Source organism: Alligator sinensis, unplaced genomic scaffold, assembly GCF_000455745.1.
Source record: "Alligator sinensis unplaced genomic scaffold, ASM45574v1 scaffold371_1, whole genome shotgun sequence".
Lineage (NCBI taxonomy): Eukaryota > Metazoa > Chordata > Crocodylia > Alligatoridae > Alligator > Alligator sinensis.
In genome coordinates, this window is record NW_005842262.1 from 1,091,995 (window position 1) to 1,107,025 (window position 15,031).

The 15,031-nt window shown below is 43.1% G+C and overlaps 1 protein-coding gene across 1 annotated transcript in view; it reads right to left on the reverse strand.

Annotated features, from left to right (window-relative positions):
* Positions 1 to 15,031, reverse strand: part of LOC102386025 (uncharacterized protein C9orf84) — a 94,283-nt gene that overhangs the window by 76,665 nt on the left and 2,587 nt on the right. Inside the window, exons 2-4 of the mRNA XM_025208977.1 lie at positions 14,165 to 14,249; positions 5,458 to 5,587; positions 4,252 to 4,339 (exon numbers count right to left, since the gene is read on the reverse strand). Coding sequence (XP_025064762.1) covers positions 4,252 to 4,339; positions 5,458 to 5,587; positions 14,165 to 14,212 — 266 coding nt within the window. The 5' untranslated portion in view covers positions 14,213 to 14,249. The remainder of the gene's footprint in view (positions 1 to 4,251; positions 4,340 to 5,457; positions 5,588 to 14,164; positions 14,250 to 15,031) is intronic.

The window sequence follows — 15,031 nt, forward strand, 5'->3', positions numbered from 1 at the left end:
AGAAAAAAAAAAACAAACCTGAGAAAATCCCTGGGACTCAGTGCTCCTGCAGCAGCCATGGTGCTTGGGGTGGGGGGGCTCGTGCAGAGTCCCCCATGTAGTACAGGGCAGTGGAGTGCAGTGGGGAATCACCCCCCACTGGCAGGAACCATGAGTGCAGGGTTTTTCTCATTTTTATTTTTCTTAAAGGGCCGGAACCATGGCAGGCAGGGCAGCCATGGGAGTGCTGGAGGAGCAGGGGGCTCATGCGGAGCCCCCTGTGCAGCGTGGGGCAGTGAGGGGCAGCGGGGATTGCCCCCCACCTGGCAGCACCTGCTGAGTCGGGGCTTTTTTTTCTTTTAAAGTGCCGGGAGCTGGGGTGGGCAGAGCAGCCACTGCTGGGCTGGGAGAGCAGGTGGTGGATGGGCGTGGCTGATTCGGAGATTCAGCTGAATCGATTTGGGGCAGTGATTTGAATCACCGAATCAAATCACTGTCCCCCTGAATCATCCGAATCCAAAGCGAATACTAGCTGCCTTGCACAGGCCTAGTATGCATAGCTAATTAAGTGACACATTTCATATCTACAAAGAAGAATCTAGTCCAATTCAGCTCTGAGGTTTTCAGTGAAACAAAGAAATGTAAATAAAGCCGATCTGGGACCTTTGATTAAAATTATTAAGATCTTGTTTACCAGCCATCCATAAATAGGGGATGTGACTGGAAGGAAGTTGGAGGGTAACTCTTCTAACAACGTGTGTGGGACTGCTGTGCGTACCAAGATTCTCGACTGATGAAACGCTGAACGACGACTTTCCCCCCCTGCTGTGGAGACTGTTGGTCAAGACTCTCCCACAAGATTATATGTAACCTTGGCAATTATACGTAACCTCTGCCTTGTTCTTGTCAAGTAATCAATAAACTTCTCACATTGGTTGGAATGACCCAAGGGTCTGTTTAAATTATTTTTCACTCTTACCAACTTGCACACTGTCAACGTGTCTGGCTTTGGGAATGACTTTTCCCGCGATTCCCGCCTGCCACTACTTTGATCTTTGCTAATTTCTGGGGAGGAAGAGATCTTAAGCGTCAGTACCCGCGGGAAGAACCACGCTGTCTTGATATCAGGTTAACGAGCCTTTTATTGTTTACAGCTGGTTTCACTTTGACCCTGAATGCCCTGCGTGAGGGCCAATTACCAGGATCCACCAAGAAAGTACTTGGGGATGGTTACAGGCTGTAGGTTAGCAGTTAATTGACCATCTGCTGCTAATTATCCTATTAGCGGTCAATTGACACCAGAGCCGGGGATTCCCTCTGGCCCCGGCTTGAGTTTGCAAATGGAGTGTCTTTCTCCTGAGCCCTCTGCTAGCTCTGCTTTTATCTCTCTTTCTCTCTCTCTCTTTTCCTCTGCTGATCTCAACCACCTCGGGACCGCCGCCTGTCGCCTCTTCCCTCTTTCGTCCCCGTGACTCACCACTGGAGCGGGTTCTTCAGGTAGGTAGCGACCTGCCGGGTTGTGGCAATCCCGGTTTCTTGTCGTCAGAGGTGATAGCAGTCTCTATCCCTGTCGGTGCTTCTCAGTTTCTCCTGAGCAACCTCCTCGGTCCGACTTCCATCTCAGTCCGTGCCCACAGGCAACTCTGGGCAATCTTCTCTCCCTCTTATTCTTCCTTCTGGGTCCTTATTGGTTTCCTGGGGTAGGGTGTTTCCTGTTTCCCAGCTGCGCTATTCCTCCTCAGCTGTTACTTTTTCTAAGTAACAGAGTCGCAGCTGGGACTCTGTTACACACACAATTTAACAATGTGTGCATGCATGTATGTGTGTATGCCCATGTAACTTCCTAGGGGTTTTTAAAGAAAGCAAACTGAACAGAAACACAGCTTCGTGTGGCTTCATGCTGGCACTTCCATGGTTCATCAAGAAGGTTGAAGTGTTTTTTAAATCCGTATCAATTCAACTGATATTGTGACTGACAGGAAACAATGTTATTTTTCTCCATGTGGATCAACACCACAGGGGGATAAGACTGTCAGCTTGCTAGTTGATTTCATAGATCCTGCTGACAGCAAGCAGTGGAGAGATTCCAGAATCTTGGGTTCCAATCCAGGCACTGGAGAGCATGATACTTGAGTGGCCACAGACTCTTCTGACCCTCATCTCCTTTTGCACTGTCCCTGCAACCTTTCTTTGTCTCAATCTGTCTCTTTCCCACCCTTGTCTCCTACTTACCATCCTGTTCTCCTCAGCCGTCCAGTCTCAGTCTCTACTCTTCAGACTTTTTATCCTAGTCTCCTTGCCAGGACAGCCCTAATTTTCCCTTCTGGACTCTCTATTCCAGTCCCACGCTACTGGTACTTCCAGATGTTGCCAGTCTCCTTCCTAAATATTCCAAGTGCCTGTCTCCTTGCGTAGCTTATCTCGGTTCTTAGCCTTTCCCCAGGGGATTCCAATATTAGTCCCCTCTGAACTCTCCCCCAAACACAGACCCTGACCTCAGTCATTAATAATTCCAGTCTTTTTATCCAGCAACCCCACTTCTCCCTTCATAGTCCAATTCCTCCTCAGATCTAGTCTCTGTTCCTAGTGTCTTTGTCCAGTCCATTACAGTCTTTTCCTCTTGCCTCCAGCTTTTTTTCTGATCTCAGTGGTCACTCCGTTTTCAATTTTATTCCTAGTACTTGCCACCTCATTTTCCTCATTGGAACTTCTAGGCAAACCCTAGCTGGGAGCTGGGGCCAGGGAGAGGGGCTAAACACCCCTTCCCCTGCTTAACCTTACTGCTGAATGCAACTGTGGAATACAAATCCCAGAGACACCTGGAAGCAAGAAGAGGAACTGATGAGAAACCATGCAGAATCCTGCTGCTGTAATTCTGGACTGCAAATCTGAGACCTTGGGGGCAGCAGGAAGAGGAAGTGAACACACAGCCGGAGAGCTGTGTTCTAGCATCCCCTGGCTTCTGGCCTGAGCCACTGCAGGCATGTGGCTGCATTTCCTGATTCAAAGGTAAATGCATATTCACTTCTGTTTCAATTTAATCTGTGCATCTTAGACTAACCTGCAAAGACTGAATCGATTCAGCCTCAGGCTTTTTGACTGTCTGTACTTAGCCCTTGGCTCAAGTGACTTGCCCAGTAACCCTGACATTGGCAAGAAGAGAAACTGGCTTTCTAGGCAGTATTTCATCTTCCTTAACCACGAGACCATGCTTTGTCCTTCTTCAATCCCTTGCTCACTCACTATTTAACCATCCCATTTCTGCAACAAATGAGGTAAGGGTTGTTATAGGCAACAGCCTCATTTACTATACAATCTTGATTTATCCCTTCAGCATTGGTCAACCTGTGCATTGACAGAAACGGGGGGGGTCTCTGGAAAAATCATATACAGTTATGTAATTAAAGACTGGGTTGTAATAAGCACATGCAAAGGGGACAAATTTATTTTCTACTGGAAACAGTTTTAAATTTTGGGTGCTTGACTGCAGCCTTAATATTCTTTTAACATGGGTTATTTTGTATATAAAGGTAACACAAACATGAATCTGGTCTCACTTAATACATTTTACATTGGTGTAATTTTTCAAGGTAGTTATTTGAGATTTACGGTGCCTTTGGAGCAGAACAAGGCATCATTTATCTCTTTCTTATGAACCATGCTTCCCCTTTCAAGCCCTATGCAAACTACAATGTCTGCATTGCAAATACCTCTAAAAAAGGAACTCTGTATTTCAGAGATAACATGTTTCACATGTAAGATATGACTTCCCATACACAAGACATTGTTATTGCTATTAACTGACTTCTAGAATAAATATTTCTGAACCTATCTATCTGTAAAATGCAAACTGGGCCTCTTCTACCTCCGTCACATGTATTTTTAAAGATTTACAGCTAGCCCTTTCTGAATTGGCTCATTCTCGTTTTCTGAGCTATAATTGCTATTTCTGAGAGGATAAAAGCCCTGACTTTTCCCTTTTACGATCATACACAAATTTATGGGGCTTTGTTGAATAGAAGGCAGAAGACAGATTTTATGGCTTGTTGTTCCACTATTTTTCATGTTTAGTTGGAAAACAGAAAGTTTTGTGTAAATGCACTGGAACTTCTACAAAGTCTCAGATAAAAGTAAGCTGTAAAATATATGTACTTTACATAGGTAACAGTAGATAACCTTTCCATATTCTGCTATCATTACGAAATTATGTTTCAAGAATTACTCCGGTCAACAGAAAGAAATTAATTTTGCTTATAAATGAAGGGTACAGACTTTTCCAGGAAATCCTCCACATATAAACTTTTCTTCCATTGATCCAGCACTGAAATATCCATCATTTCTTGCATCAAAGCAACTGAAACTATAACAGAAAAATAAATTAATAAAACAAAACCTCAGAGAAGTCATATTAAAATTAGTTTTACTTTTACAGGTAAACATAACCTTCCAGAGCCCAGTAATACTGTAGTTAGTACAGAATGAAAAAGAACTGCTCTTGGTTTCCATTAAGAGACTAAAAGTAAACAGAAATACATGGGAAATTATAAATACTGGCATATTCATTTTTAAGTCACCTCTTAGCATAGAATATACTCCTCCTTATTGGCCGTGTCTACATGAGACACTGACTGCATAGTAGCTCATTACTACTGTGTAGTAGCATCGCATGGCATGAAGTGTGATGTGATGCTACTGTGCAGTAGTAACAAGTTACTGTGCAGTCAGCCTCACCTAAAAGCCGTTTGGCAACACTACCGCACATTAACTCTGGTTACTGTGCAGTAATTTAGTATTTGTGTATGCAAATACTAAATGACTGCACAGAAACAACTGTGCAGTTAGCATCTCATGTAGACACAGCGTCTTTGTATTAAATCTCACTATTTTCAAATCCCCCACAAATTTCAGTTTTTAACTTTCACTTATTTTCTACTGTTATTCTCCTTTCGAGAATCAGAGGTGTAACAACACAGCCAGGCACCCGGGGCAGCTGCAACACATGAGGACCTCGGTGACTTCTGCCTGCCACCATGCCACTGGCACAATTGGGCAGCAGTGGTGGCAGTGGTTTTTTTTCTTCCAACCCTTCCATTCCTGACAAGTTAGTGACCAGGATGGCTACCCTGATTGCCCTGCCCTAGTTATGCTGCTGTTCAGAACTGTTTGCATCCTGTTTATACTGGATGATCTGTTATGTTTATCTGCCCAATTAATTTGTAAGATCCTCAGATTTTCCTACAAGTAAAACAAGAAGATGCTCATGTATTGTGATATATATAATTGAATATGCATTATATCCATGCACCTGTTACTTCAGTAGTATATGCAATTTTATCTTCAGATACTGTAAGTCAGCACACTGTGAACACCAGAACTAGTACTTCAACCAGAAGCATCAATTCTGATTGTTGTAGCTACCAGTTTTTCATCTTGTTCAAAATGAATCTGAACTAAAAATTAGAGATAAGTATAACCTACTTCTAGTCCAAGGCCTCCTATACTTGTCATCAGCAAAGACTCCACTATGGTAATAATTCTCCTCATGATGTAAACAGGGAGGAATGTAAAGTGATAATCGGTCAATGAAAAATGTCTGCCTTGCCATATTCTGCAGAAAAAATAATAAGATATAATTATGAAATATACTGTTGTATCATTTCTCCTTTTGAATAGTACATCTCAAACAGTCCCAATGGTTTGAACTGCACAGTACTGTAAATGTGGAAGAGTCTGGCCCAGGAGAAAATCTTTAATTTGCTGAGCCAGATGGTTAGCTACTAATCTTCACGTGAGCATGTGCAAAACTGCACATCCGCCTTGTTGTGCCTGCCCGTTAAAGCTTCAGTTACCCTTATATTCAGCAACACTAGTATAAATCTGTTGAACAAACTAGGACATGCACATGCATAGAAGCCATTTTAAGGATTCCTATCGTGTCTGCGGTCAATACTCCAATTTTTAAAAATAGCAGTTGTCTTATGCCAATATGAGCTCACTACATCTTTCTGTCTTCTTAAATTGTAATAGGTATTTAGTTACATTTTAATTCTGCAGACCCAATGTAAAACTCTACAGGCTATTGATCCTGCTCACAAGCCTACTAAATAGTCTACTATTTAATGCTGAGGTTGGTAAATGGTAAATTTCCATTTAAGACCAGATTTCATGAACTGTCCCTACTCCTGTGCCACAAAGACCCACAAACAGCACAAAAATAAGGAGGATGAGAGGACTACTGAGGAGCCTAAGGAGGAATGGGTAGCATGCAGAGAAAGAAAAAAGAAATCTAAAAAAGGAGCTCAGAGTGATGAGCAGGACAGTAACTGACAGTATAAAGATGATAATTTGGGAGGAGGCAGATTTCCACGACCTAGAACTAGGACAGATGTTTGGAAAAGGCAAAGGTAGATAGCAGAAACACATACTGAAGAATACTATTGAGGAGGCTAGAGACCTATTTGTTACCACATCTATGCTCTCTGCCCCACTTAGAAATGTCTCTCAGATCTGGGACAGAAGTTCAATAAAGTGATTTAATCTACATCAGTTAAGTCTGATACTACATCCATACAGGTTTCTCTTAAACCAGTTCTGCCGTTTTGAAAGCAGTTTATGTGCACTGAATTTCTAGTGTGTTACAGATTTGAACCAGTTTCTAATCACTTATACCAGTTTATGCGTAATTTTTGTCCCTGGCCTCAGTTTTTAGAATTTTAGCAATGCAGTGCCAGCCTCACTGCCACTACTCAGTTGGAGGATCTGGCTCTGGTTTGTAATGATGGAACTCAGCTGACAAACCAGAGATGTTTGTTAACTGGGGAGGCTGGCAGAGGAACATACCTGGTTAGTTGCATTCCTGACAGCTCTTTGGAGTCAATGAGCTCTCCTGTCCTAGTTGCAATAAACTGGAAAAGAGGAATGCAAAGCAAAAGGCACTAGCATGGATGCCTCCTCTGAAAGGACATAATTACTGACATGTAACCAACTCAGTCATGTCAACCCCTACAGTAGAACACAAGCCTTCTCCTACTACAATTGCCTGCTCCTTTCAAGTAGAAAGCAAAAAATGTTCCTGTGTATTTTTTTTTCTAAAAGGCTCCATCGAAATCCAACAAAACATGTTACTGATTGAATGCACTCTCTTGTGTGTGTGACAGACAAAGTGTGCAAGTTCCACAGACTGCCCCCTTTTCTACCAGCTCTAAGAGCAGACGATAGAAACTGGAAACTGAACCAAGGTTCGCTGTATGTTGCTGAAGAGACAGAGGACTTCTGCCTGCACACTAGACCTAACTAATTAAAACTTTTTCCTAACCCACCTGCATGTACTGTAAAAAAAAAATGTATAATGAAATTCCGAGCAGACATAAAAAACCCCCCAGTTATAAAATAATGATACAAATTTCTTGTCCTAACACTTGCATATTCTGATGACATAATTGCTAAAACGTACTGCACAGACTACATGATAATGTGCATTTAGATAATTTGCCAGCTGGTGATTAAATGGAAATTACTAGCAAAATAAATGCCAGCAGTAAAGTGACAAAGTTTAGCAAGAAAATGTAAACATGGGTGTGCAGTTTTCTGAGAATTATGTTAGCCTAATTGTTTAGAATTAAACTGATTTTCAATCAACAAAGTTTGGAAATGGGAACAAATATATCCTATGGGTATGTTAACATATAGTGGCTTGAAAAAAAGGAAAATGTACATTTTTTGTAAAATTTAAAAAAATAAAATATTACTGTGAATGTATGGTTTAAGGTGATCCACTTTAGAAAATTAATTAGCATATACCACATATTGCTTTTCTGTCAAATTTGTAAATGTCTTTCTTATGTTTAAGGACTAATACTGACATATGCATGATTCTTAACCAACACAAACAAATTATTACTTTTCTATAATATTCACATTGTCATCAGAAACACTGTGAATTTTACAGTTCCATTACAATCTATTAGCTCTTCTCCATGATAAGCTAAGGAGGCGAAGTCTGGAGGTCTAGAAAGGCCAGTTTGCAATCTCCTATAAGAACAGTCTTATTAGTACAGAGAATATGATTAACAGATAAAGTTATACTATGTGAAACATCAAGCCTACTTCATAATTCAGTTGGATAAGACAACATGTAAAGTAAGAACAGGCCATGAAAGGAACAAGAAACGAGTACATTAAGAATAGAACTCCCTACAAAATTGGACCACTAGAATGAGCAAGAGCCAGAGAAAGAGATTTAGAGTAAAATCTGATTAATTTGTCTCTTCAAGGGGGATTGGTAATGATGACTAATTATCTTTGAGTAATTTTGAGAAGTTAGCCATTCTCAACTTTTTGCAAGACATATTTTGCATCCCATATGGAAACACAGTAAATAATTATTGTTGACATTTATAATGAAGAAAAGATAGATTGCCAAAATTCTAAGGGCAAACTGTGCACATCTAGCTTGCCATATGAGAACAGCAAAACCTCAAATACAAGCTGAGTTTTTTTTCCCTTAACTGGCATGGGGAAAAAGGCCCCTTATCTTGTAATTGCATACAAAGAAATCTCACTTAATACATTATCTATCATTAAACTGCTGTCAGCAGAAGTGTTTGTTCAGCACTGGACACCAACTACTGATTAATGTAGCCAACACTGAGCATGACTATTAGAACATATGGCCCACAATGGGCAAACATAATGATGGGAACCTACCACAAGAATAGGTTAGTGTAGACCACTTGAATAAAACATATGGTAGTGCCCATTAAGCGCAGTCCCCCTCACCAATGACTTTTTCTCAAGTCATGGTGAACCACAACATTGCATACTCTGGTCGGGCCCAGCTCAGTGAGCTGTGTGGTAAATTACGAGCCTTTGATTTTGGATATATACCATGCATAGTTTATACTACATACAAGTAGGTGCCAAAGTGCTGCTCAAAAGTGTGTTTAGGGATTATCTGTGCTAAAACTTATAGCAGTTTAAAAAATAAGGTAACATGCATCAACTATGGCTGAATTAAGTGCCTGGGTACTATATGCAAATTGCTATAACCATATTTAATTTCAAGGTTATTGTTTTCAACATTGGTGACACGTAGGGGGTGCACGTGCACCCCATGAGATTGGCCGTGCACCCTCTAGAAGTGCCACCCGCGAAACCGGAAGTGCTAAAGGAAGTGCACTTCCAGTTTTGCTACTGGCTTGGACCCTCATCTCCCCCGGTCGGTGACCTGGTGCCCCCCCAAACTCAGGAGGCACCAGTCGCTCATGGTTTTCAAATCTGCTCTTCACTTCCACATGCTCAGGGAGAGCAGGATCTGACAGTAAAGAGAAGGGGAAGGGGCTGCCAGGGGAAAAAGTTGGGGGGAAGCAGAGAGCAAAGGGCTACTGATCCCCCGGATTTATATTCCCTGATGTAGCTGTGGGAAGGGGACAAATTCATCTCTCAAAAACATAATCCTTGAAGCACAGGGCAAAGCCATACCATCTCACAAGAAATGCAGTCAATGGGCAAGGAAGCCCCCATGGCTTAATAAGGAACTGTTGGACCTCATTAAGCTCAAAAGAGTAGCCTACACCAGCTGGAAAACATGAAGGATTACCAAAGAGGATTACTCTGCACTCGCCTGCACCTATAGAGAGTGATCAAGAAAAGCCAAGGCACAAATCAAACTCAGGCTAGCTATGGGAATCAAGGACAACAAAAAGTCCTTTTTCAGATACGTGGGAAGTCGGAAACAGAACAAAGATAGCATTGGGCCCCTGCGAGATCCAATGGGCCAACTGACGCCTGACATCTAAGAAAGGGCCAATCTCCTAAATTACTTTTTTGCATAGGTTTTTCACCCTCCCAGGAGGATCACACTGTCAGGAACAGCAGAAACCAATCCGGGAGCGGGAGACAGGCCCAAAATTGATGTGGACCAGGTGAGGGAACACCTTGAGAAACTGCACGTTCACAATGCACCAGCCCAGACGGAATGTACCCAAAAGTCTTGAAGGAGCTGCCAGACATCATTGCATCCCCCTTGGCAGAGATATTTAAAAATTCGTGGTGCTCGGGTGAGGTCCCAGGTGATTGGAAAAGAGTCAAAGTGGTCCCTATCTACAAGAAAGGGAGGGGGGATGACCTGGGGAACTATAGACCAATCAGTCTTACGTCTGTCCCTGGAAAAATCCTGGAGAAAATTGTCAAGCAATCCATCAATGCCAGACTAACAGAAGGCAAGCTTCTGAATGCCAGCCAACATGGCTTTGTGACTGGCAGGTCTTGCCTGACCAACCTTATCTCCTATGACCAGGTAACATGTGCCCTGAACAAGGGAGATAATGTGGACATCATATATCTGGATTTCAAGAACGTCTTTGACCTAGTTCCCCATGATGTCCTCATGGTTAAGCTGGGGAACTGTGGCCTTGATCATCATACAGTCTGATGGCTAGGCAACAGGCTACGCTAGTTTGGTTGGACCCAAAGAGTACTAGCTGAAGGGAGAAAATCAACATGGTGTAGGGTGACCACTGGAGTCCCTCAAGGCTCCGTACTTGGGCCAGTACTCTTTAACATCTTCATCAGTGATCTGGATTCAGGAGTCAGATATGAACTGGCCAAGTTCGCGGATGATACCAAATTATGGGGGAGGGCGGTCACACAGCAGGACAGGCTAGGGATACAGGCTGACTTGGACACGCTCTAAAGGTGGGCTGACTCAAAACTGATGGCCTTCAATGCAGAGAAATGTAAGGTGCTCAACCTCGGTAGGAAGAATCTCCAACATACTTACAGGCTTGGTAGCACCACGACTGAAAGGGACTTGGGGGTCTTGACTGACCACAAGATGAATATGAGAGACCGATGTGATGCTGTGGCTGGCAAAGCTAACCAAACTCTGGTGTGCATCTATCGATGCATCTCAAGCAAAACCAGGGAAGTTATCTTCCCACTTTACTTGGCCCTGGTGAGACCGCAGCTGGAGTACTGTGTGCAATTTTGGGCCCCCCACTTCAGGAAGGATGTGGAGAAGCTTGAGAGAGTCCAGAGGAGAGCCACTCATATGATCCTAGGCTTGGAGGAAAGGCTGAGGGACTTGGGACTCTTCAGTATGGAGAAGAGAAGGCTTAGAGGGACTTGGTGGCAGCCTACAATTACATAGACGGGTACATCAGGACCTGGGAGAACAGCTGTTCACCAGAGCTCCCCAAGGGATACCATGTCCTAACGGCCACAAACTCTAGGAAGGCCAATATAGACTAGACATAAGAAAAAAGTTCTTTATGATGCACGTGTCCAGGGTCTGGAACAAACTCCCCCACCCCCGACTCTACTCTTTCAAAAAACAGGTGGATATATTTTGTGCTGGGGTCACTTGATCCCAGCTGACTTCCCGCCTATGGCAGGGGGGCTGGACCCAATGATCACATGAAGTCCCTTCCAGCCCCTGTCTGTGAAATGTATGAAATTCAAGGCCAACCTCCAATAATTAAATTCTATACCTGAAAAATTAAAACAAATTTATAAATCTATATATAGAATCTAATTATTGGGGGGTCGTCTTATAATCAGGGTCATCTATTCAAGTAAATATGGTAATTAACTAGCTTTCATTGTATATGCTTGCTGCTCTCTCTCTTGTGATGTGGCTACTATTTGGCAATTATTTTTGATCCAGCAATGCACTGGATCACAAACTCCATATGAGATCAACTTCAGTTCTAAGATTTTAGTAGCATGATGGAAGTGGGGAGTGAGGAGCAATGGAACTGCAATTCAGAGCAGCCTATCACTGTACTGTCAAATATGTTTTAGTGGCTTAGATTATGGTCAAGCTGTTAGCTTCCCCCAGTGCATGTGCTGAAGTACAGGTCTCAAGAGGAGCACAAGCTGTGCCTAGCTGGAGAAGAAGTCAGGTATGTTACCATGAATTTCTCTTCCACCTATCCTGTCTGCTGTGTTCTGCCAGCATTTTTTTATTCCTCCAAAACTCAAAAAAGAAAAGACAAGATTGAATTTATATTTTCTTTTTTCAAAATAGTTTCTCTCCTCTTGTATGTTTTTCACTCACATTTCAGTCTTTTGCAGGCACTGTAGTAGTAACAGAAGGTTAAATCATCTATTGGAGACTACCGAAGGAATGTATGCGTACTAGGGCTGGATATCAGCTTGAGTTTCCCAGCTTATCTAACTGGAGCTACAGAGTGAAATACTAAAAATTCAATGAAACACTAGACAGATACTCTGCCATACAGCATAGTTGCACTATGGACTACTTTCTGCCTGCTGAAGAAAGGAATGTGGGCAGGGTATTTATGGCTATGGTCCTTTGTGTACCCTCAGGTATTTGCAGTGGAAGGAATGCAGGCTACATCTTTTTAAAGATGCTGCATACTGCACTGGCAATGAACTCTTAGAGGTACTACATCTTAATGCCTCTCTTTGCTGCTCATACACCAGAACTGTTGCCTCTAGGCACAGCACTTCACTGGAGGACTAGTTTGTGATTTGGCCTGCAGTTTTTAGAATATCTGAAATGAGAGAAACTTATATTACAGTGGGACAATGTGCTTCAGTAGCAAGCAACTGAAACTTAATAACAAGAGGCAAGGATTTTTTGGGGGTGATATCTTTTCTTGGACCAGCTACATGGTCTTCAGGTCTGGGGAAGAAAGCAAGCACAGCAACTGTTATGACTGTGCATGCTTCCTTCCCAACCATGCAGTTGGTCCAATAAAATATATCACCCCTCAAAATCTTTGTTTCTTGCATAATTCCATCAATTGTGGATGAATTAAGTTGGATGATGACAGGTACAATGTCACTCTAACACTATTTAATAACATGCACAATTGAAGACAGGAGGAGAGCAAGACTTCATGAGGTTTGTGTGTCTTAATTCAGTCGTATCAAGCTCATCTGACCCCACAGACTAGAGGCAGGGATGTGGGAGCGGTCTCCAGGCTGGATCTGGTCCACAGTCTGGCCATGCATGCTGGAGCCAGTCCACAGGGCCATTCTGGTGCAGGCACTGCATTAAGCATGTGCCCTGGACCAGCCCCATGTGCTGCTTGCAGCATGTTAACACTGGCTGTAGCCCCCAATGCTGCATCCAGCCTGCCCTGGCCCTGTGCATGGCACATGGCATGTAGGGTAGGTTGTGAATTGGATACTTCACACAGTTCATGGGGCCAGTCTGGAGTGCTTGTTGCATGTGGCCCTCACAGGGGCAGGTTTATGGGTCTGATCTGGACAAGCCCAGGATCCAGCCAGCAGGGCCAGTTTTATACAAAGCACTGCATGTCTCTGTGCCCCAGCTTGGCCCTACACATTGTGTCCAGCACACTAGCACCTGTTCCTACACGCTGTGTGCAGCATGTGCTGGCCCCAGACCAGTGTGGCACTTGGCATACAGGGCCAATCTAGAGCTCATGCAACATGTGGCATCAACACCAAATTTGCCCTATATGCTGGATCTAGAACAGTGAGTCTGTGGGCCCAATCTGGATCAGCCCCGGATCCAGCATGCAGGGCTGGTCATCAGAGTGCACGTGCATGTCTGAGACCCACAGGCAGTACTGTGGTCAGGTGATAGGGCTCTGGATCTTTGACATCCTTATCTTAACTGATAAACATCTACAGAACTAAAATGCTCCTTGCAGCTAAAATGATGTCAACAAATATGTGCATTCCATAGCCCTGAATTTCATTTAAAACACATAGTAGTAAATGCCTTTCCTAACATCACAGCATCAAGGGAGCATAAAATATTGAGAAATACTATTTTACTGCATATTGAAGTAGAAAGAAAATTGGATTCATTCTCCAAAATAGGTACTTAAAGAATTTTTATGCTTTAAAAGCCACAGCACACTCTCTAAACTGAGCTACAAACAGGAACCTGGCTTTAAAACACTATCATAAGTGCAGCAGACCATCAAAGAGTGTGTTCTTCAGTTTTGGCAAATTCTACTTTGACTTGTATTAAAATGCTCACAATTGCTTCACCCTGATATGCCACTAAGAGAATTATAGTCTTGCGTAATGCAACAATGCTGTAAAAAAGAACTCATTTAAATTGAATCTTTAAATAATTTGTTCCTTCATATGATTTTTTAAGATGTATACTAAGTGCTGCATGCAATTATTTCCAACACATTTCCTACAGAATGAGAAAAGCAAAACAATAAAACTGTACCTCATATAAATAGTCTACTGCACAATATTTAAAAGCTGCAAACATCATCTTTCTCGTTCTGCAATGTAGTCAAGTCTTCACTTCCCTGAAACAAATGTAAGATAAGAATTTCTCACAAAGCTTTAGCAGCACACCAAACCTTCACAACCAAGTGCTGTTATCTTAATTCAATAAGACATTAACCTCTTAAGTCCTGTACATGGGGGTGGATCTAGAATTTTGGAAAAGGGGTGCATGGAGAGAGGTGCCTCATAACATATGAAACAACACATTTCATAGACATCAGGGCTGGAAGGGACCTCGGAAGATCATCAAGTCCAGCCCCCCGCCCAAAGGGCAGGAAGTCAGCTGGGGTCATAGGATCCCAGCAAGATAAGCATCCAGTTTCATCTTGAAGGTGTTCAATGAAGGCGCTTGAACCACCTCCGGTGGCAGGCTGTTCCAGACCTTGGGGGCTCGGACAGTAAAGAAGTTCTTCCTTATGTCCAGCCTGAAACAATCTTGAAGTAGTTTGTGACCATTCGACCTCGTCATCTCTTGGGGCGCTCTGGTGAACAAACGTTCCCCCAGATGCTGGTGGTCACCCCTGATAAACTTGTAGGTGGCCATCAGATCACCCCTGAGCCTGCGCTTTTTCAGGCTAAAGAGCCCCAGGGCGCTCAGCCTGTCATCGTAGGGTCTGCTTCCCTGACCTCTGATCATGCGCGTGGCTCTTCTCTGGACTCTCTCAAGCTTCTCCACATCCTTTTTGAATTGTGGAGCCCAAAACTGGACACAGTACTCCAGCTGCGGCCTCACTAAGGCCGAGTACAGTGGGAGAATGACGTCCCGGGATTTGCTTGAGAAGCATCTATGGATGCAAGCCAG